This window comes from Schistocerca serialis, chromosome 9 (genome assembly GCF_023864345.2).
Source record: "Schistocerca serialis cubense isolate TAMUIC-IGC-003099 chromosome 9, iqSchSeri2.2, whole genome shotgun sequence".
Taxonomy (NCBI): Eukaryota; Metazoa; Arthropoda; class Insecta; order Orthoptera; family Acrididae; genus Schistocerca; species Schistocerca serialis.
In genome coordinates this window covers 34,891,391-34,915,916 of record NC_064646.1, presented here as the reverse complement: position 1 = coordinate 34,915,916, position 24,526 = coordinate 34,891,391, and the positions used below count along the sequence as shown (strand labels likewise).

The window sequence follows — 24,526 nt, the reverse complement described above, 5'->3', positions numbered from 1 at the left end:
ACAATACAAGTATAATGCAAGAAAGTGAAGTGTATGTCTGGTGAAGAGAGTAATGCTCTGCAGTGCCATTGTTCTTAGGTAGACTGTTCACAGAGTTTTACAGGCAACATATGATTGGTGCGCACACACACACACACACACACACACACACACACAGAGAGAGAGAGAGAGAGAGAGAGAGAGAGATATACATATATATATATATATATATATATATAAATCTAACAATGAATGTGAAGTAAGGAACTCGACACACCAGGAGTAACATTGTACCAATGCAAAAGACTTGTTAATAGATGGGGCACTGATTCTAAATTCTCACACCCGCAGTAGAATTGTGGCTGCAAAAATTACAAAACAAAAAGAAACTACATTTTAATTGCAAAATCTTGTAGCAGTAGATGGTGATGAGGCTTTTTCAGCGGTATTTCCCACAATGATTGGGCTGACTCCGTTTCACCTCTTATAAAGTGGTATCTTGTAACTATATGTTTGGTTTGGCTCTGAAAGCCACTAGCCTTCGACTGGTCAGTTGCTCATTCTTGTCACACGCTAGTTTGGTTGGGTATTTCTTATTGGGTTTGGAGGTAGTTCACTGTGTCTTAGCCTTTGAAGCCGCAGAGCCTTCTGACGTGCTGAGGCCAGGGCCATATGTTGTGCATCAGTTGTGGATTCAGCTACTGTTAATTATTTCTTTCTATGCCAGGACATCACTGCTTCTTGATATTTAAAAGATATTCAGTTGTTAACTTTATATCCTTAGAATCTCCTGCCCAATCTGCATCACAGTAACCTATTATGTGGCAGTTCTCTGCTTTAGAAAGCAGTAGCTTCATACTCTTGGTACTTTTGGGTATCCATAGATCCTTCTGACTGCCACCAGCGTATCCATGGATTATTACAAAAGTAGCTGACAGTTCATATCGAGTAAATGAGGTCAGACCTTGTTGCTAAATGAACCAAGACTATTGCTTCATGATAGGGTATGTTCTTCATAACTTCTTGCTTGTATTCTGTTTTTGGACTCATATCGAGAGTGAGCACCAGGTTATCGTCCACTGGCGTAGATCAGGTTACATTTTTTTTTATCGAATCTGTTGAGAATTTGCTGTACATAGTGCATGCTCCATCCACAGACAATGTTTTCTGTGCTTCCTAATAATTAGGGTATGTAAACAGTTAGTAGCTTCACTGAGCTGGAAGATTTCTGGTAGATTGTTTTTGAGGAGATCATTTTCTCCTTGTTTGCTACTGAAATGTTGTCCACACAAAGAGCAACCATTTAAATGTCAGAGCCTTGATTTTTGCAATAGTCATTGTCATGTTTTTGAAGTTTACATTCAACTGTGTACCGTCTAATTTCAAGTTTGTTTGTTTGTTTGTTGTTGTTGGTGCCCCCCCCCCCCCCCTCTCTCCCCTGCCCAAGTGTCATTCACTCTCCTCAAAACTGGATCTACTTCTGTAGTATTCACATAAGTCTCTCCAGGTAAGTCAAGAAAGCTGTATCAGCATCTACAGGGTTATTACAAATGATTGAAGCGATTTCACAGCTGTACAATAACTTTATTATTTGAGATATTTTCACAATGCTTTGCACACACATACAAAAACTCAAAAAATTTTTTTAGGCATTCACAAATGTTCGATATGTGCCCCTTTAGTGATTCGGCAGACATCATGCCGATAATCAAGTTCCTCCCACACTCGGCGCAGCATGTCCCCATCAATGAGTTCGAAAGCATCGTTGATGCGAGCTCGCAGTTCTGGCACGTTTCTTGGTAGAGGAGGTTTAAACACTGAATCTTTCACATAACCCCACAGAAAGAAATCGCATGGGGTTATGTCGGGAGAGCGTGGAGACCATGACATGAGTTGCTGATCATGATCTCCACCACGACCGATCCATCGGTTTTCCAATCTCCTGTTTAAGAAATGCCGAACATCATGATGGAAGTGTTGCAATTGTAAACGGTAAGGCTTCTGCTTTAGCCTTTTCCGTAAGATTTTCCAAACCGTCGGCTGTGGTACGTTTAGCTCCCTGCTTGCTTTATTCGTCGACTTCCGCGGGCTACGCGTGAAACTTGCTCGCACACGTTCAACCATTTCTTTGCTCACTGCAGGCCGACCCATTGATTTCCCCTTACAGAGGCATCCAGAAGCTTTAAACTGTGCATACCATCGCCGAATGGAGTTAGCAGTTGGTGGATCTGTGTTGAACTCCGTCCTGAAGTGTCATTACGCTGTTATGATTGACTGATGTGAGTGCATTTCAAGCACGACATAACGCTTTCTCGGCTCCTGTCGCCATTTTGTCTCACTGCACTCTCGAGCGCTCTGGTGGCAGAAACCTGAAGTGCGGCTTCAGCTGAACAAAACTTTATGAGTTTTTCTACGTATCTGTAGTGTGTCGTGACCGTATGTCAATGAATGGAGCTACAGTGAATTTATGAAATCGCTTCAATCATTTGTAATAGCCCTGTACATGATCAATGTCAAGTTCACGTTCATCAGCCACAGCGAATAAGGACCTTAATGATTATACCTGATAACTGGTGCATATGTTTCATCCTAGTCCAAGCCTTGCTTCTGAGCATGACTTTTTCTGGCGAGTTATGCTTTGTAGGGTACAATGTGGCCTTTCAGATCTGTCTTAGTTTTGACTACCCATTTTGCATTTGTTGGCTTCTTGTCTGAATGTAAACTGACAGACACCATGTGTGGTTCTCTTTACAAGATTGTAACTCTTCTTCCATTGCCTTCAGCCAGGTTTCAGCATTGTCTTCCAGTGAGACGGGATTGGCTTTAGTTGACTGTTTAGCCCAATAAGTAATCACGTCATGTAGCTTCTTTAACTATAAAATGCTTGATGACTCTTCAAACAATGGAAAACCCAAGATAGAATATAGCGACTCAGCATCTCCACTATTTGATGACTGTTCATATTGACTCTATGTGCAGCAATTGCTCATTGTCATCATTTGCATTATCTGGACTTAATTCATAATTGCTGCCAGTGTGCAGTGATTGATGTTATAGTCTCAGGTTCACCTTTTTTTCTAGCTCAGTTGTTGTTCTTGCATTCCGTTTCTGTTCTGTGAATAGAATGAACAATCGGTTTGGATCCTGTGACTCGATTTCTTCTTTATACAGTATAGAAGCACCTTCATAAAAAAGTGTGTGCCATTTTATTGATTCTTCAGCAATTTGTTTCAAAAAGCCTGTAAGCTTTTAATTCTTCACAGAATGCTACCAAGACATACTCAATATTTTTGTTGCCCCATTGTCATTGGTTAGTTCCCAGAATGTGAATGTAGGCCTTGCTTCCAAATATTTTGAGATTTAAAAGGGGGACAGAGACAAGCTTGCAGTGGCTCTATTATGCCCTCAGAAACATTCACATGGGCGTCCATGGGTCCAGTGGAGATTATGCAAGGCACCATGATGACCAAGGAGTATCTATCGTATGCTCTTTACAGGCCATTTACACTGTTTCATGACAATCATGTTTGCCTATGACAGTGGCACTTTTCAGCAAGATAATGCACCATGTCACAAGGCCAGGAGTGTGATGGGGTGGTTCGGGGGCTGATGTGCTGGCCTAGCAGCTCGCCAGATCTGAACCCAATTGGACACATCTGGGATGGGACTGAACATGACATCAGAGCTCATCGTCTCTCCTCCCCGGAATTTACGAGAGTTAGGTGACTTGTTTGTGCAGATGTGGTGCCAAATTCCTTGGTGACATACCGAGAACTCATTCCTTCCATGCCATGATGCTTTGCCACTGTTACCTGTGGCAAAGGTGGACATACTGGCTATTAGATAGGTGGTCATAATGTTCTGGCTGATCAGTGTAGACATCTGTTGGAGGAGCCAAGCTACAAGCTATTAATTCATTACAGAATTCTCTTACATTTCTGTATGATTATGTTGTACTAAACTGGAGATTTAGCATTGCCAAGTGCCACAGGAAATATTGTGGCTTTACCACACACCAGTCACAGTATTACTTGGGTTTGTTTGGTGGTCAGGCTGTTCACAGGAACTTTTACCCTTTCCTTGGTGCAGTTGGTGGTTTTGGCAAAGCCCTGCAGTTGAGATGAATGTGAAGGAGTCCTACATAACACTGCGAAAAAAAGTTCCCAGTCTGTTCCCAGTCCCTTCCTCGTACAGCCTTTATTGAGCTACAGGGAGGGTACATTCCAGACCTCTTGCTGGTGTACTGTGGCACCTTTTCCCATCACAAAATAAGCATGACTTTGTAATGTCCCTGCCCAACATCCATCCCCAGCTCCGACAAGCAAAGCTCCTGCTCCTGCTGCACATCATCAGTACTTCACCATTCGTCTCGGTGGAGAAGCACTTTGAAAGTGTATGTCCTGTTTCTCTACTTTGAAAGTGACATTTTTGGTGTTTAATTTTTTTAATAACAAACAAGTTTTCTTTTTTCCCCTAGCCCAGATTTGTAATTTTCAGGGTTAAATTTTAAGTAATGACATACGAGCAAAAATATCTTTTGTGACTATTTTCTAGCTTTGTTTCCTGATTCATTAGATTGCTGGATCTAATCAAAGGGGTGGAAGTCAGGTTGTTAAATCAAAGAGGAGGAATCAATATTCATACTGATCATACAAGAAGTTCTTTGTATGTACTAGTGAAGTATGCTTGCCTTTTTGGTACTAAGGTAATCTCTCTTCAAAAAACATTGATTTGAAACTGTCAATCATTTGACATACGATAAGTGCTGTGTACTTCCATACAGATTTAGTTTTCATTCAGATTTAGTTTTCCAACTCACTGAGTCAGCGATATAAAAATTACCAATTTTTAAATCGTGCCCCTTCTTGGATACGTTTTTGTGGATGTCCATGACTTGTTACTAAGTTTCTGGATATGTTAGGCTGCAGCACGATGACAATATTGTGTGTGTGTGTGTGTGTGTGTGTGTGTGTGTGTGTGTGTGTGTGCGCGCGTGTGTGCGTGCGCGTGCGTGCGTGTGTGCGTGCGCGCGCACACCTTTCTGGTGGATTGCCTCGGCTATCAAGTGAGTGCTTGCCTTTATTAAATTTACAAATTGTGCAAGTTCTAACCTTACCAGTAAAGTTCTCCAGATTGTGCCTAACAACTGTCAAAAGACCTGCTGGAGGCTGTACAACCCTTTCCTCACATCTCTTTTTATTCATTTATTTTTCTCTCCTGCTCGTCTATTATTTACATTTGTGTAGGTTATGTTGCAAAGAGAATTTATGTCTTATGTCTAACATAGTCCCTGGTGTGAAATACCATCATTTCCGAGTACTTTTAGGTTATATCTTTCAAAAGAAACTCCATTTTGTTGTTATAAATAATTTACAGATTGTGGACTAACTCTCTCTTAATTTTTCATGGTTAAGTAAATTTTTAATAATAAGTTACAGTAGCAAGAAAGTTTTTGAAGAGACACTGTCAGATTTTGTCCTTTTTGTAAAGGGGTGGGGTGAAGGAGTACTGTGAAAGTGAGGTCTCATAAGTCCATGCATGTGAACTAACAACTCTAAAACAAACCCTGGGTCTAACATTTTGTACTGAATGAAATGTTGCTATCATTAAGAGTATATTCTAGTTTCTGAATGAGAGCTTTGAGTTATGAGACCAACTCGTGCTGATCCCTAATCCCAAAGTACTTGCTAGAAATTGTCCAATAACAAATGGAGTTTTATTTACTTATTTGATATTTTGTGCACAGGAAATCGAAAACTACAAGTTGAACCTTCATGGAAAAATGGGAGAACTTAGTAAGCAACTCTCAGCAGTCACACACAAATTACTGCAAAAAGAGGCCCAGAATGGTATGACACAGGGAATCCCAGAAAACAGGTAATCAGTATTCGTAAACTTAGTTTTAATGTAGGCATGCAGTTGGTTTAGTGGTACAAGGAAGAGGCTGAAGCAAAATATTCATAAAATTAGTGAGTTTTTGGATATCTGTGTAAAAAAAACCAACCTTACAAGAAGGAGCTAGTGAGATTTTAAATTTTATGAGAAAAGAAACATACACTGTTAAAAGATACATTAAGCTGCAGATTCAATGCGCGAATAGAGCAAGAAGGGTGAAAATAAGTTCTATGCCTCAATCAAAATAACAAAGTGATTGACAGATGAGCATTGGAGGGACCGATATTGTCTGTCCACATTTGCTTGTGGATGCAATGTGGCTGTGGTAGCAATAACTGAGCATTTCAGTTATGGATACATTCATATGCTGTCTGTTAACAGCCTGTGTTAGATGTTCTGTCACATAAATTGCTCACAGAAATGATGTAAACAATACAAACAAATCACACTTGTTATTTTACTGACTGGTAGCATTGTTTGAAACTTTTTGCAACTGGCTTATAAGGTAGCAATGTGATGTGACAATGGTGAACAGACCAAGCTGATTCTCTGATTGATCAATATTATTCTGTGAGTGGTTGTTCTAAGGGTAGCTGTACTGAAACAACTAGTTACCAAGTCACATTTTTTATTCTGAGTCAGGTATAGAGATGGATACAATCACCCTTAATAGCAACAAGAGTCTCACAGGAAAGTTATGTGATATTAAGGATGTAAATCATGTCACCTGGTATCTTCATATGTCATTGATGGCTGACATTGCTGTGTTCTACCAATAGTTGTTTGACATGATCACTTCCTTTAATTCTATAGTAATTTACTGATTTCATCTGCCACTATCTCTTTCCTGCACACATTGCTGGACTTGCACCCCTGAGATAAAAAGTAAAAAAATTATTGTAATAATAATAAAATAATAATAATAATAATCATACAGTCTGAAGAGTTGTAAAGAGGTCACAAAATATGAAAATGAAGGCTCAATAACATGTGTTACGGCATGTTCTTCATGATCTTTATTCTTGCAAGGAAATTTGTTGTGGGTTTGCAACTGATGATAATATTTCAGAAAATAAATCATCTATGTCCCCAGTTGACAATTTTTATTTATCCTGTCATAACTAGTTTTGAGACCAAAGCATCATCATTTGTCATACCTCATCACTAAATCTTGACTACTATAAAGAAGGTACAGAATATGGAAATTAAGGCCAACATTACATCACTTCTGTGCTCATTATAACTAGATTAGATTAGATTAATACTAGTTCCATGGATCATGAATACGATATTTCGTAATGGTGTAGAACAAGTCAAATTTTCCAATACATGACATAATTAAGTTAATTTAACAACATAATTAAGTTAATATAACAACTTTTTTATTTTTGTTTTTTTTTATAATTTTTTTTTCCTTAATTTATATCTAAAAATTCCTCAATGGAGTAGAAGGAGTTGTCATTCAGAAATTATTTTAATTTCTTCTTAAATACTTGTTGGTTATCTGTCAGACTTTTGATACTATTTGGTAAGTGACCAAAGACTTTAGTGGCAGTATAATTCACCCCTTTCTGTGCCGAAGTTAGATTTAATCTTGAATAGTGAAGATCATCCTTTCTCCTAGTATTGTAGTTATGCACACTGCTATTACTTTTGAATTGGGTTTGGTTGTTCATAACAAATTTCATAAGAGAGTATATATACTGAGAAGCTACTGTGAATATCCCTAGGTCCTTAAATAAATGTCTGCAGGATGATCTTGGTTAAAGTTACTAGTATTGTTATCATTGTGTACACTAATATGTGGGATATGGTAAGATATAAATTTCTGTGTCATAACAAACAGAAGCAACTGTGCAATGGGAGTATATGGGTGAATACCTTGATAAAGTGGTTACATTTCCATTCCAGAATGTATGACATTTTGAGTATAAGAAGAGAGGCAGTTGATGTGATTGACACGGCATTTGGTATGCGAGAATCGCAGCAAGCATTTACTGCCAGGCTTCAGAATATGTATGGAGACCACTACCCAGATCTTGTGACTCCTATTCTGTTTGCTCTTACTCAGGTATGTTAAGAATTGGATATAATGTAAGTACATAAGGGAAAGGTAGATTACTACTTACCATAAATGTGACACATTAAGTTGCAGACAGGCACGACTAAATGGCAATTAGTCATCAGCTTTCTGCCACAGCCATCGTCAGAAAAAGAAACACGCACACATTCATTCACACAAGCAAGCACACATCTCGCACACACACATGACCACCATATCTGGCAGCTCAGACCAAAATGCGACTGTCGTGTAGAACAGAAGCAGCACTCTGGAGGGAACTGGCAAGGGAAGGAATAGCATTGTATGGGTGGGGGCAGGAGAAGAATGCAGTCTGGAAGTGGGTGCAGGGACTAGACTGCTAATAAACACAGCATTGGAAGGGATATGATCTCTGTGGCATGGGGTTGGGATTATGCGTGGCATAGAGATGGACTAGAATGATGTGGAGGTTGGTTGGGTGACAGAATACCACTTTAGGAAGGGTGAGCAGTATCTTGGTTAGGATATCCCACGTATCAGGGCACAGTGACAGGTAACCAAAGCCCTGGCGAAGGATGTTCCAGTCCAAGGTGGTGTTGGATGAGGAAGGGGGCATTCCTTTGTGGCTGGTACTTAGAGGTGGTGAGATGATTGGGGTTGTGAGAAGAAGTGGCATAGGAGATCTGTTTGCAGACTAGGTCAGGGGAATAGTGCCTCTCTCTGAAAGCCTTCATGAGACTGTCAGCATGCTTGGCGAATGCGTTCTTGTGCTGCAGATACAGCATCACTGGGTGGTCAGGCTGTATGGGAGTGATTTTTTGGTGTGGAATGGATTACAGTTGTTGAAGTGCAGGTGCTGTTGGCGGTTGGTGAGTTTAATATGGACAGAGGTGTGGGTGGAGCCATCAGGGAGGAGGTGGCCAACATCCTGGAAGGTGGCACACTGGGTTAGGGAGTACCAGGTGAAGCGGCTGAGAGAGAAGGTGTTGAGGTTGTATAGGAATGAAGACAACATGTCATGGTCCTGAGTTCAGATCATGAAGATATCATCAGCGAACTTGAACCAGGCTAGGGGTTTGGCGTTTTGGGAGGCTAGGAAGGTCTCCTGCAGGTGGTCCATAAACAGTTGGCATAGGAGGGCGCCATGCAGATGCTCATGGTTGTGCTGCAGATTTTTTTGTATACTTACCCTTCAAAGGAGAAGTAGTTGTGTGTTAGAATAAAGTTGATAAGGTATATGAGGAATGAGGTAGTGGGTTTGGAGTCTGAAGGACAATGGCAATGGTAGTGTTCAGTAGCGATAGGACTGTGGGGGCGATGGATGTTCGTGTGTTGGGAGGTGGCATAAACAGTAATGTGTAAGGCTCCAGAAGGTAAAGGGGTGTGGTTGGTGAAGACTTGGTGAAGAAAGTGGATGGTACCTTTGACATAGAAGGCTAGGTTACAAACAGTTGTTTGGAGGTGTTGGCCAGTGAGGGCCAAAATTCTTTCAGTGGAGCCACAACAACCGGTCACAATGGGGCTTCCAGGGTTGTTGGAGCATGTAGAAGGTGGGTGTGTCATGGGGGTGAGGTTCTGGGAAGAGCCTAAGGCTTGAAGCATTTTGGATTGGAGGTTATGTTGGATGTCTGGGATGGGATCACTCTGGCAACATTTATAGGTAGATGAGGCAAATAATTGGCAGAGCATATAGCTTTTCTTAGTGCCCCTAAAGATACAAGAAATGATGATTGTGAAAGTTAGTACGACTCTTTTCATTTATTCTGTTCTTTGTATTGTTTGTGCCTTGATGCATTATATTGTTGCTTATTTGCCCTTGTCTACAATCTCATTTTTATATTTCGTTACGTGTTGTTACTCTTCATTTGTGACACAGGTTTCATATGCCATTGAAGTACAGTGCAGTGTGATCCATAAACTTATTGAACCAAATGATGATACTTGGAAACTGCTTTGTTATCCTTCTATTGGTACTGTTTATCAAACAGTCAATGAAATTCTATTGAAGTCAAGCTCAGGAAGTGACTGGAGTTTTCAGTGAGTATTTGCAGTGCATACACACTTTTGACTAAATTACTATGTGAAATAATTGTCAAGTTTTTGAAAAGTTAGATCTGCCTTTAAATACTGCACTCACAGGGTTTTCATTAAACTGCTGGGTGGTGGATTTTTTTTTTTTTTTTTTTAACTAACATTAAATGATTAAGCTTAAGAAAGAAAGAAAAGACGTGCAGATACTCTGATTCAACACTTCACATGAGAGTATCTAGAGCACACACAAATTAAATGTTACTTATCATGCTGTTACTATGTAGTTTATTTGTAACAGGCACTGTGATGACTAGTTAATGATTTTCAGCATGAATTTTTCCTGAGTGTGAAATGACACAGAATATACCAGTCAGAATCAGTGACGTACCGTATAACAGGAACAAATATGTTGGTCTGCTAGACTGTATTATAGTTGCTTTTTCCATGCATCCCGAAAAAATTGCAGTATATTTGTATAGCCTGTCTTACCTTTTATTTCATAATATAATTTACGTAGTCCTGACAGTTGGAATACCAGTTACTTTGGAATAAGGCTGGACATCTCGGACATCTTCTGAGTCGTGGTCACCTTTGTGCTCAGACAACAAAGACTACCAAATCCACTGGTTAGTCCCTCAACCGTTAGGGGCAAGTAAGGCCAGCAACCTGCTTCTCTGGTACTTTAAATATGATGCTGGCAACAATCAGAGCAAAATGCCTCGGACCTTTGGAGGTGACACACTCCCACCTCTAATTGACAAACCAGGGAATCCTAAGACACGACTCGGCAAACGAATGATAACGAGATGGGGAGCTATTAATATCAATGGGGGCTACTCTGGGAAGAAGGTAGAGCTGGCAGAGGCTGCAAGTAAGATGGGGTTGGACATTTTAGCTGTTAGTGGCATTCGGGTAAGAGGTGAGAAAGAAGAGGAAGTGGGAGAATACAAGGTCTACCTGTCAGGAGTCAAAGCAGGAATAGCACAATGGGGTGTAGGGCTTTACATCAGGAAAGAAATGGAACCCAACATAGTTGCAATAAGGTATGTAAACGAACGACTGATGTGGATAGATTTGACGGTGTCTAGCAAGAAAATTAGGATTGTGTCAGTATATTCGCATTGTGAAGGGACAGATCAAGATAAGAAGGATAGTTTTTATGACACACTCAGTGATGTGTTGTTAGAGTAAAGGACAAGGACAGTGTTGTGCTCATGGGTGATTTTAATGCCAGGATTGGAAATCGAACAGAAGGGTATGAAAAGATTATGAGTAGATTTGGAGAGGATATGGAGGCCAACAGGAACGGGAAACAACTCTTGGATTTCTGTGCCAGTATGGGCTTAGTAATCACAGACTCCTTTTCTAAACATAAGAACATTCACTGGTATACTTGGGAAGGCAGTGGAACCAGATCTGTCATTGACTATATAATAGCAGATCAGGAATTCAGGAAGGCTGTGAGGGACACACATGTATTCAGGGATTCTGTGATGACACTGATCATTATTTAATCTGCAGTGAAATTGGGATTGTGAGGCCGAAAGTGCAGGAGGTCAGGTCCATATGTAGGAGATAAGAGTGGAGAAACTTCAGGATAAGAAAATCAGGCACAAATACATAACAGCGATCTCGGAAAGGTACCAGTTAGTTGAATGTCAATTACAGTTATTGGAAAAGGAATGGACAAGGTAAAGGGACACAGTGCTAGAAGTGGCTAAAGAATGTCTTGAAACAGTAGTGTGTAAAGATAGGATGAAGCAAACAGCTTGGTGGAATGACACAGTCAAGGCAGCCTGTAAAAGGAAAAAGAAGGCGTATCAAAAATGGCTACATACTAGAACTCAGGTAGACAGAGAAAGTTATGTTGAAGAAAGAAACAAAGCCAAACAGATAATTGCAGCATCCAAGAAGAAATCTTGGGAAGACTTTGGAAACAGGTTGGAGACTATGGGTCAAGCTGCTGGAAAACCATTCTGGAGTGTAATTAGCAGTCTTCGAAATGGAGGTAAGAAGGAAATGACAAGTATTTTGGACAGGTCAGGAAAACTGCTGGTGAACCCTGTTGATGCCTTGGGCAGATGGAGGGAATATTTTGAAGAGTTGCTCAATGTAGGTGAAAATACAATCAGTAATGTTTCAGATTTCAATGTACAATGGGATAGGAATGATGATGGAAATAGGATCACATTTGAGGAAGTGGAGAAAATGGTCAATAGATTCCAGTGCAATAAAGCGGCTGGGGTGGATGAAATTAAGTCTGAACTCATCAAATACAGTGGAATGTCAGGTCTTAAATGGCTACACAGGATAATTGAAATGGCGTGGGAGTCAAGACAGGTTCCATCAGACTGGACAAAAGCAGTAATCACACCAATCTTTAAACATGGGAACAGAAAAGATTGTAACAACTACAGAGGTATCTCTTTAATCAGCATTGTGGGTAAAATCTTCTCAGGTATTGTTGAAAGGAAAGTGCGAGTATTAGTTGAGGACAAATTGGATGAAAATCAGTGCAGGTTTAGACCTCTTAGAGGTTGTCAGGACCAGATCTTTAGCTTATGGCAAACAATGGAGAAGTGTTACGAGTGGAACAGGGAATTGTACCTATGCTTTATTGATCTAGAGAAGACAGATGACTGGGTTCCAAGGAGGAAGTTATTATCTGTTCTACGAGATTATGGAATAGGAGGCAAACTTTTGCAAGCAATTAAAGGTCTTTACATAGATAGTCAGGCAGCAGTTAGAGTTGACGGTAAATTGAGTTCATGATTCAGAGTAGTTTCAGGGGCAAGACAAGGCTGCAACCTGTCTCCACTGTTGTTCATATTATTTATGGATCATATGTTGAAAATAATGGACTGGCTGGGTGAGATTAAGATATGTGAACACAACATAAGCAGACTCGCATGTGCGGAAGACTTAGTTGTGATGGCAGATTCGATTGAAAGTTTGCAAAGTAATATTTCAGAGCTAGGTCAGAAATGTAAGGACTATGGTATGAAGATTAGCATCTCCTAAACGGATTGAGTGCCAAATAGGAGGAATAAAGTTATAACTGGTGGATGGTTTCAAGAACTTAGGATGCATATTCTCACAGGATGGCAACATAGAGAAAGAACTGGAAGCAAGGTGTAGCAAAGCTAATGCAGTGAGCGCTCAGCTACGATCTACTCTCTTCTGCAAGAAGGAAGTCAGTACCAAGACTAAGTTTTCTGTGCACTGCTCAATCTTTCAACCAACTTTGTTGTATGGGAGCGAAAGCTTGGTGGATTCAGGTTACCTTATCAATCATTTTTTCCCCCATAATCTTGTAGATAACCTGTTCGCCATATGCCACTTACACTAATAATAATAAAGTAATGTAGTAATGTCACCACCCCACATTTCTACACTGGGGATCAGGCATTTTTGAGGTGGAGATTTACCAGAAAATAGAGCAAACTATTTGTTTTAAGAAAACTAGTCTGCACGTAGCTGATGACCCATTTGATGGTATTTATAGATTCTGCTCTGTATATAGTTATACAAATAACGCTGTGCATACCACATACAGCTGTGTATACGTGTACCCCACAAGTGGTACCCCAACACAAGAATGAAAACTTGGTGAATGTACTATGAGGGCACTGAAAATTCAGCAGTACAAAAATAAGAAAAATTCTCATGATGTGGATGTAATAACTGCTGTGTCACCAACAAGAATCTGGGTACATCATTTGGTATCGTACACAGTACTAACTCTATTAAAAATAGGAGTACCACACCATTATGATGATACAGAGAGCAAGGATCAATAACCAGTCAGTGCAGGATTATCAGTATAAAAATGACAATCCATGCTGTTAGCACAGCAAGTAGAGGAGAATGTGTGCTAACTCCACTAGTTCACTGTCCCTGCCACGACATGTCAGTTGCTCTGTGTAGCATTAAACATTCACGTCACGATTATTAGATATGATGAGTATTCATTAAATAACAATTGAAAAATTTCATGTAATGAAGAATCATTTAGAAAAGATATGCATCACATGATCTTTGCAGCACCATACAATAGAAATTTCTACACAGATGTAATCAAAATTTTTTGTTTATAAAATGTGTCGCCACAGAAACTGTTGACACAGGGCTTTACCGCGGTGATATTTTCCATCTGCACAAGAACTTTAAAATATCTTTTGATGGATATGTGAATAGTGTTTTTCTTCTAGTAGAATCGTAGTATCTAATACGCTTAAGCACACTGAGTCACAATTTCGGAAGAATTCCCCTTAAAAGGCACAAAAACTTGTGTATTTCAACAGGTCTTTGTACAGGAATTTGCTGCTTTGTTTGGGCTTGACCTTTCCTTAATTTTCCTCAGATTAACAGAAGGATACCATTTCTAGTCACCAGTAATGATACAGGATTTGAAATGACTAGTGTTGTTCAAGAGCCAATTGATGACAAGCAAGCAAGAGATGCACGTAAGGCCACTTGCTGATTTTTGTGACTTTGGCGTATAGCATGCCAGTTCTCAAACAGTGCACTGACACGGACAATTGTGGATCAATGTGCTTAAACGATCTTCATCAAACCTTGAAGGTCTTCCTGAATGTAGAGTCACTAATGTCAAAATGGTCCTCCTTAAAATGAGAAAACTGTTTTCTTGCCATGCTCTGCCCAACAAAATTATCCTCATATATTGCACTAATGTTTGTGGCTGCCTCTGGTGCTGTCACCCCTATATTGAATTCGAACAGAAGAATATGTTGGAAATGTTCTGATGTCCCCAGTTGGCATTCCATTGTCTAGCACCCACAGCCCCACTCACTATCTCCAAATGACAAAATGACAACTCAAATAACTACAGTGAACTACAAATCAAAAATTATGACTGATAAATAAATCCATCACGACCTAAGTAACAACATGCAAAGCAAAAGGGCTATGCACTTATGCACCAACTTAATATTGTGAAAGAGCCTGTGAGTGTTTGTCATAAAAACATTGCATACTACAATTCAGCAGTATATTGTAAAGGAAATGTGTACATACATAACATGGAAAAAATGTTGCTTACGGAAGCAAGGAGCAAATAAAAAAATTAAAAAAAAATTGATGTTGCCTAAGTATGCATTCTGTATATATGAGGCATATCACCTTTGTTGACATTTGACATAATGGAAGAAAAAAAAACATTTTTTCTATGTGCTTTTCATGGAAAGATGCCGACAGTGAAGACAGCCACAGCTGAACATCGTTTTTTGCATCCTCGTCACAATCAAAAAAGCTTCCTCCGAAAGCACACTTAAAGCTGAAGAACAAGTGGTAGCCACAAGGTGTGTAATGGAGGCTGTATGGCAGGTGGTCGAACTGCTCTCGGTCAAACCGTTGAATAACGTTATGAGTGACACCAGAAAAACGGGGACTTGTGTTGTCACGAAGCAACACAGTGCTTGGCTGAGCATGCCATGTTTTTTTGGCAGTGTCATACCACATTGTCGGTTTCACCTCTGGGAAGCAAAAAAGTACACGTGATGTTTTTGTGCTGACAATGTTGTCTTGCATTTTTGTTTTTTGGGGTATCGTAGGTGCCTCCACTTCATTGATGGAATGTTTTGATTCTGGACTGGCATGATAAACCCTAGTACTATCACTGGTTACAATTTTTTTTTTTAAGAATTCATCTCCCTCATCTCTGTATTGGGTAAAAAATGTCAAAACACTGCCAAGTTGCTTCGTTTTATGGACATCAATAAGCGTTTTTGGAATTCAATGGGAGCACAATTTGTGAACATTTCTGCAATTTCTGACAATCTCATGCAAAACAGTTTTTGAAGTTTGTGGAAACTCAGCATTCTTGTTGTGAACTATGTGTTTCCACAGTGGATGTTAATTCTGGTGGCAGACTAATGGACAAGCGCACATGGTGCACTGTCAGAAGTGCTGATGCATCATGCTTGAAGTGTGGTGGGAATTTAAGGCATGCCAGTGTTTCCTTGATTTGGAGTGTACGTCTCTGCAATGATGGGAAAAGCTTTTTTGCTGGGGGGGGGGGGGGGGATGAATATTAGCTCATTGCCTATTCCTTTTGCTCATCTAGAAGTCATGTCAATGCTATTCAGAACTGATTTATTATTTTGTTGTTCTTCATCAGTTTAAACTTTCTTTGAAGACATTGTTGCTACTGTCTTGCAGAAACTAGTACCCAGACCTATGCAGTTTAAACAGACAGCTTTCACATTGTAATCTGATGCTATACAGCTATATGATTACTATAGTATTGCAACTTAACCTATTGTAAAAGTGGATTTTTGAGGGATATGCAGGGCTACTAAATCATTTTCAAAGCTCTGTATTTTCCAAAGTGTTACATGTGCAGATATAATTGATACATGAATAGAACTGTAAACTTACCAAATTTGCATACTGCACTCTACAGATGTTCTACAAGTGATGCTTTCATCGTGTGACACACATCTGAGCGGTAGTCAGTTTCATTCCATATGTCATGTAACAATATCCTGTCATATCAGAGCAGCACTGATACATTGTCTGGGCTGTTTCGGTGTTCATGGCAGTGTGGGGTATGTAAATACAGTTGTTAATGTACTTCCAAAGAAAAAAAGTCACAAAGCATTAGGTCAAGCAACCGGGTGGGGGGTGGGGGGTGAGGGGACAGACAAGGAAACAGAGCCACATCATCTTCACCGCTATGTCCAATCCAGCGATGCAAACGTTGGATTGGGTTGAACATCAATGCCCTAGTGAGATGTGCCTCATCTTGTTGGAATCTTAAATTCATGGAATCAGCAGTCAGTAGTGGAAACAGTGATAACAGCAACACATCGAGGTAAGAGGTAATTGTTACAGTCTTCTCACAGAAGAAAAATGGTCCATATGGCTTTGTCTGTGGGACAGCATAGAAAACATTAACCTTTGTTGAATCTTGTTGTGTTCTGCAATTTCGTGAGGATATTCAGTGCCCCACATTCTCACATTGTGGTGATCGTCCTTTCCAGATAAATGGGAGGCTGCTTCATTGCTGAATATCAGCTTGGGGCAAAATGTTCATGTCAAGTGGTTTCTGCATTGTGATGACAAGTGAAAGCAATAATTTTCTGATTTTAGTTATTGCACAAGCTACAGACATTATGGTTTGAAATTTAACCACTGTCGAAAAATGTTCCCACAGTTTGTTGCAGTATCCTAAGTTTGTGTCTTGTGTGAGCCACTGATTTTTTTGGACTGTGTACGAAACTTTCCCTCACCTTCTCCAACCAGTGCCCATAAATTGTCGATACCGACACGCAGTGCTCTGTTTACGTGGCGTTTCGGTTTTGTAATTCCTTCTGCATGTATACTGCACTGTTGTAACAGATAAACATCTCACATATTCCAACACAAAAAAATCTCTTTTTTGCATTGTCAACATTTTGTCAAGACTTGCACTCATAACACCAGCTGGTGGACATAGTGCAAACTGAGTGAGTTTACTGTTCTGTTCGTGCATCAGTCATATTTGTACGTGTCAAACAATGGAAAATCCACAATAGAATAATAACAATATTAGGAAAATGAAAGATGTGATAGATTGCTACTCACCATACAGAGGAGTTGTTGAGTCACAGACAGGCACTACAAGAAGACTACTGAACAAAAGGCTTTCTTCTAGTGTAGAAAACGCACACACTTTCGTGGCGGCCACCAAGACCAGACTGTGAGCGACTGCACCTGATTTGAGAAGCAATCTGGGTGGTGGTGGTGAGGGATAGCAGGATAGAAGTGGTGAAGGGTGTAGTGCTGTTTGTGGGAGCACGCAGGAACTTGGTGGGAACAGTAGTGCCACTAAGTGTAGTCAGGGGGTTTGTCGGGAGGGCAGTGGAAAAGGAGGAAAGTAGAGAATGGAGGGGACAGCGTTTATTTAGCTGTCTTTTTGTTGTGCAAGTCTGCAACTCATCAGCTCCTCCATATGGTGAGTAGCAGTCTTTTGTCTTTGTAAGTGTAATACTTTGGAAAATATAGAACTTTGAAAACAAATGAATCATCTATAGTACCTCTGTATATGACACCTCATTTTTTATTGGCTGAGTGAATTGGGAGACACGGTTTCCTGTGTTGTATCATTCCATTCTCTTGCACTGAGGAACTCAAATGTGCCAGTTGAAAATAAATTACGTTCAAAGATTTTTGACTGAGGAAGCTACATAGGATTGAAATTGTTGTCTGATGGCAATGCCTAGTATTGACAGTGTATACAATCAAATGTCGAGATAATTTCAAAATCAAAGAGTAGTACACAGCAAATTGCAGCCACATTATTTGGAAGTACATTAATCACTTCATGAGTGATGAGTAATAGCTATACTATATCGTTAAGCATATCTAAGCTGTTAGTCCTTGCCAATAATAAGTGAGATCTGAGGGGTAACAGTTTGACTTCACATTAACATGTAGTCAAATGTGCTGGGTGGGTGCTTGAAATAACAGCGCAGTTTCTATAGATGCCGCCTCACCCATCAGTCGTAGTCTCTTACACGATTTTATGCATTGCTCGTGGTTAGTCGTAATTGATTTTTATCACTCTTTGAACTCATTGTCATTTTCTACTCCCATATGTTTAAGTAATTTATATCTGGATTAAATGTGGGAAGGTACAGAGGACTGCAACTGCGGTTGTTGTTTTACTAGAGATTGCTTATCGTATAGCATATATCGGTGGAAGAAAATAAAGAAAAAAGGCTTCGCCTGTGGCATAAATTGTAAGCAACTTTGTCCCTGTTTCATTATAGCTCCGGTGTCCTTGCTGATATTTATTTGTCTTATGAATCAGTCATGAGAGAGAACTTCAAAAAATAAAATATTTTGGGGTTATTTGAGGAGTCACTTTTCGACTTGTTTATTATCTTTCATGTTGTGAACAAATTGCAATTTACTAAACTGATCAACTAATTCCAAATGTAGCAAGTATGTAGTCATCAGTATATGGATTGTTTCACGTCAGAGTTCAGTCAGTTTATTTGTTGTGAGCTTTTTATGTAATTAAGGCAGTTTCATACATACTTTGTTGAAATGTTATTGTAGTTATTATTATCACCATCATTAGTTAATTTAAAGGCAAAGAATCAACTTGTTCTAATTGATATTATTGTGCCTGATTCAGTTATTTTAATTATATACTAAGTGTACTTCTAGTTGTAAATACCATTACAGGCAGTGCATGGCTAGCTTGCATGACCTCGGATGTCTGATGTCTGTTATGGGTAACTACAATGATAACTGCAGGAAAGTATGGGCACATTTACATAACCATCTGAAATATGTTGTGTCCATTTGGAAGAAACAGGATGATGAAAAACGGATTCGTGAGAAGGAGAAAGAAGCTCTTTATGTACACAAGTGAGTCACAATTTCCTTTAGCCTTATCTTTGTTTCTATTAACAACCTTTTATGTTTAACAAATTTGAAAAATATTGTGGTGCTGTTATTGTTATTATTGTAATATTCCTCTAGACATACACTGGACCACACGGTTATTAATCTTGGCAAGATTTCCTCTTTGTCCCGTGCTCTGTCATCTCGACACAATGACTGAGCGAGGTAGCGCAGTGATTAGCGCACTGGGTAATGATTCAAATCCACGTCCAGCCCTCTAGATTTATGTTTTCTTTGATTCCCCTTAATTGCTCCAGACGGGTGCCAGGATGGTTCCTTTGAAAGGCCACGGCTAATTTCCATCACCATACTCGAAACATTCCAAACTTGTTCTCCGTCTGTAATGACCTCGAAGTAGATGGGACGTTAAACTCCAATCTTCTTTTCTTTTCTCCTGGCAGAATAGTTGTTTTTAATTCCTGAGTCAATCTCACTCTAGTTTCTATACACATTTCCACTGTTTTTAGTAAATGCAGAGGATCAGATGCTCTAATAAGCGTCCTATACTGATCTCTGTCGTGAATGGTGTTTTTGGTCAGTTTTTAATCGCTCAAGATCTTTCCCAATAAATGTTGTCCACTTGCTTTCCCTCTAAGGACAGTAGTGATAATCCTTGAATTTTAATAAAGAGAAACTAAAGTGATTGCCAGGCCATCAGGAAGACTTATTTCAGGATGTCCTTTCAACGTCCACCTTTGACAGTACTTTCACCTAAGTACTTAGATCATCTTGGTTGTCAGTAATATACATCAGTATTGCTCTTGCATGCTTCCTAATATTGTCTCTCCATCTTCCATCAAGCCATTGTCTCAGTGTTTCTTATCTCTTGGAATCCTTCTTCCATGTACCATCTAGTCTAACATTTAAATCTATATCTACATATATCAATGTTTCTCCTTTCTTTTGCTGACTTCAGTTTCAACACCAGATCGATCCACGAGCAGTGGAATGTAAAATTTTGACTCACTCATTGACCAGAACTTCCTGGGATTTTCTGATAGATTTTTCAGCAGAATCTGACAATGGTAACAGCTGTAGGCTTCACACATGACCCGTCTTGTGGATGCACCAGTTGTTATTATATTTTGCTCTATCAGTTCATTTGCAGACATAATATTCAGGATTACCTTAAGACCGGTTGTTTTTACCACCTATAACATACGCATAATCTTCCCATTTTATACTGGGCAGGTTGAAGTCACCCTCTGCTACTACCATATCCCTGGGGTAGTTTTGTGTTACCCAGTTTAGTTTATTTTTAAGTGATACCAAGCACATTTCTGAATCTGATGAGCAGTAGAGACATCTAATAGTGAATCAAAGTCCACCAATCTTGTTTGCTCTTGTCTGTATTATTTTGCAGCTGAATTCATTTTGGACCCTGCTAGAGCTAATGTTTCTGCTTGTCACCATAAACTCTCTTCATCCATTAGAGTTTTATATGTCTTTTGAACGCGAATTCCATGTGTTGTCAGAAATTTTACTAGTCTCCACTTCCAATTTCAACCAACTCTCGGTTTCTAGTAAGTCACGAAGGTGAGTACTTCATATGAAAGATATGAGCACTGGGTCTTTGCTGTGGATACTGTAGCAGTTCACAAGTGATATTTTGAGATTCTTACTCTCCGGATTTGCTAATTGGTCTGTTGAGATAATTGGTTTATCTGATGCTTATTTTTCTGTTGGATGCCTCAAAGATTCACTTAACACAAAAAGTACATAAATAAATAAAATAAAAATTTGCAATCCACACAACCTCTGCCGCTCAAGTGGCCATTTGTGGTACGTAGCGCCGAGGCCGACTTTACAAGTTTCCCCCGAGTAGCGCAAGTCGGAGGAATCTGGAGCCCGTCTCATCACAAAACCTCTGTTTAGACCTATCACTCAACTCCAATCCAGAGGACTTCAACCTTTTCTCGGAATGATGCTGCCAATAGACAACTGTGCTGAACTTCATGAGGGTAGCTAGCTGTCTTCACCATGTAAAAATACACACTCTTCTGGAGATATCCATTAATAAAATATTTTCAGATTTCAAGCCACATAAAGTGGTTTACGGTCCACGAACTTTCAGCAGAGATTTCCTCCTTTCCATCGGTTGACTGTTGTGTGAATGCAGTAGCCGCGCTTATATAGCCATGCCGTCGTCAGTGACGCCCCACACCATATATGGCAATGTTTCGGTTGCGCGACCACCTTGCCAGCTTCAACTCCCCAATCACAGGATCCACTGTCTTTATTGATGGTGTTGTCAAATATTTTGATCTCTATTACTTCATTCATTATTCTGTCAGTCTGTTAATAATAGAGGTATTGTCAAACGCAATTCACTGTCCGTTTTCCAGTGCATGTTCTGCTACAGCTGGTATTTTAGGACAGCAGAGGTGAAAACACTTCTCACGTTCTATATGGCACTGTTCAATAGTGCAGACAGTCTGACTGACATAAAACTGTCCACACCCACACGGTATTTTGATTTTGTATACTCCAGGTATTCTGAGTTCTGTATTGTCTTTCACAGGCTTCATTAGTTGCCAGATGCACAGTAAAAATGCAATCTTCATTGTGTCTTCTTCGGAGGCTTTCTACTGTTGTGGCTTGGATGAAACTGCTTGTGAAATTTGTCTTTTATTTTAACCATTTTCCTCGAAAACTTTTCGTAAGTGGCTGAGTTCCCTCTGCAGGTTTTCGGTGTCTGGGACAGTTACAGCTCGATATACCGAGGTCCTCAGAACAGCCCGATTTTCTGCTTTGTGCTGGTAGCTGGTGGCATGCTGATACCAATCTGTGTGGATAGGCATGCAGTAAATGCTATAACCGAGGCATCCATTGGGTTTACAGTGGACAAGAACGTCCAGCAATGGCAAGGAACTGTCCTTCTGTGCTTCCATCGTGAACTTTATGTGGTCGTGTGTGTTGCTGATGTGTTCTAGGAGCCCTTCCAGCTTTTCATGCCCACAAGGCCATATGATGAAAGTGTTGTCAGCTTGTTAAAAACGCCTAGGCTCTGCAGGAGCCATGTCCGAGGTGATGTCCTCAAAATGCTCCATAAAGAGGTTGGCTACAACTGGGGCTAATGAGCTCCCCATCACAATGCTGACCGTCTGGTTGGAGTATTTTCCACCGTGTAAAAAAAAGATGACTTGAGGGTATGTTTAAATAAATCTACAATGGTGACATCAAAGAGCTGGGACAGCAGGTCTATAGAGTCTGTGATGGGTACACATGTGAATAGGGAAACCACATCAAAGGTAATCACAATATCCCTGTCACCGAGGTGTAGACATTTAATTCTATCGATGAAGTCCACCGTATTTTTTATATGGGGCATGCGATGTCAAACAAACATCAAGAGAAAGCTTTGCAAATCTAGAGATTGATGGTCCGTTGGTCCTTACTATAGGCTTTAAAGTAGTACCCTTCTTATGCACCCTTGGCAGACCGTAGAATGTGGGTAGTCTCACGTCAGTGCCGGAGGGAGAAGGTTTTTAATAACTCTCTCTTCCAGCGAGGACAGTTTGAGAAGCCCCCAGGTATTCCTCACTATTCTGTATTTTGGGTCGTGAGAGAATTTTTCGTATGTGTCTTCCTCCAGCATCTGTTGGATTTTGGTGTCATAGTCAGCTCATTCCATGAGGTCAGCAGCATTTCCCTTGTCAGCTACCAGGACGATGACGAGAGAATTGTTGCAAAGGGCACGGAGGCCATTGCATTCAGCTCTAGTCGTGTTTGGTGCTGACAGCTTGAATTTTAAAAGAATGTGACTCATTTCTCTACAAATTTGTTCTGCAGTTTCACTGGAAAACTTGAGAAATGCTTGAATGACACCACTTAATATGTCAGCAAAAGGGATATTTCGTGGTGAAGCCACCCAGATTACACACATTCCCCTATTTTATTAATGTCTTCAAACAGTGAAAACTCCAGGTAGGAATATCAACAATGTAGGAAAAGATAATTGCTACTTACCGTGACGTGTCTTATTTACGGTTGTTAATGTCTTCACTGTGTCTGCCATTCTCTGGAAAGAACTGAGAGCCAGGCAAAAGACATCTCTGCCCGCGCGTAATGTTTAGAAGTTATTAATATAACATCAAATAAGTATCAAATAGCATGTTATTTGATGGTGTAGGTGCTTATTGCAAATATTTCAGCTTGATTGCAGTCTTACGGGAACTTGAAAAAATGTATGGTGAAAATCCCATTTTCTACGTATTGATAACAAAATTTCCTGGTGAGTAACAGAGAAACAGAACAAAGAGAAGGATCTCAAAAATGAATCTAACCAAATAAAGACAAAAAATGGAACTTGCCAGATGACAGCTGACGTATAGATGTGCAGAACCTGAGAAATAGCTTGTTTTAATAATAGCCCTCCCTGAATGTAGTGCAAGAGTGGAAAAGGCCAATAGAAATAATAATCTTCAAGAACTATGCAGTACTGTCATCCAAGATCCTTGATTGCTGAGTTCCCTCTTGTCCTTTCCTGCTCTCTCTTCTGTATCCCATGGTTCAGAGAGACTTTCACACAGTCTCCTTTAGTAGTCCCTCTTTTTCAAAAATCTTTCCCTTGCTAATGGTAAGTATCCCACTGCAAATGAAAGTATTTTAATGTATCCCTTTAATTATTGTACTTTCATAATAAAAAGAAGTTGAGCCTACAAAAGTGAGTTGATGCAATTTTGATGTCTTTTTCAGTTATTTATTTGTTTATTTATTTATATGTTGTGACAGGAGTACTGTATCAGAAGAACAACAAAATGAAGAGGAGCTAAATAAACTCTTTCCAGTGTGGAGCACTCAAGACTTTTCAGAATTCCAGCCACAAAGCCTTGAACAAAGCAGGCCAGTTTCAGATAGCGTGGCATCAAAGGATTCACAGCAGACAAATCCTTTATTAACGGAAGATGATTTCTACTCAGTAGTAAAGCTACACGGTTCTCTTGTAAGAGCCTTCAGTCACTCATTGTGGCTTCAAGGATCAGCCAAACAGTACACACCTGATTTTTCAAAGGCATTACTCCTCAGGTCTGGCTTCTACATTAATTCATTAGATAATAACATTACATAACTGGTTCCTCTTGGCCTCGCCCCTCTGCCCTCACACTCATCCCTTTTATTCAGTTCAACCTCCATACTTCCTCTCCCTTAAGTTCATCCCAT

The 24,526-nt window shown here is 39.9% G+C and overlaps 1 protein-coding gene across 1 annotated transcript in view; it reads left to right on the top strand.

Moving 5' to 3' along the window:
- The window catches only part of LOC126418787 (midasin-like), a 192,985-nt gene that overhangs the window by 10,040 nt on the left and 158,419 nt on the right, over positions 1 to 24,526 (top strand). The window contains exons 5-9 of the mRNA XM_050085718.1: positions 5,726 to 5,856; positions 7,786 to 7,945; positions 9,792 to 9,952; positions 19,142 to 19,327; positions 24,098 to 24,391. Of these exons, the coding sequence (XP_049941675.1) occupies positions 5,726 to 5,856; positions 7,786 to 7,945; positions 9,792 to 9,952; positions 19,142 to 19,327; positions 24,098 to 24,391 (932 nt within the window). The remainder of the gene's footprint in view (positions 1 to 5,725; positions 5,857 to 7,785; positions 7,946 to 9,791; positions 9,953 to 19,141; positions 19,328 to 24,097; positions 24,392 to 24,526) is intronic.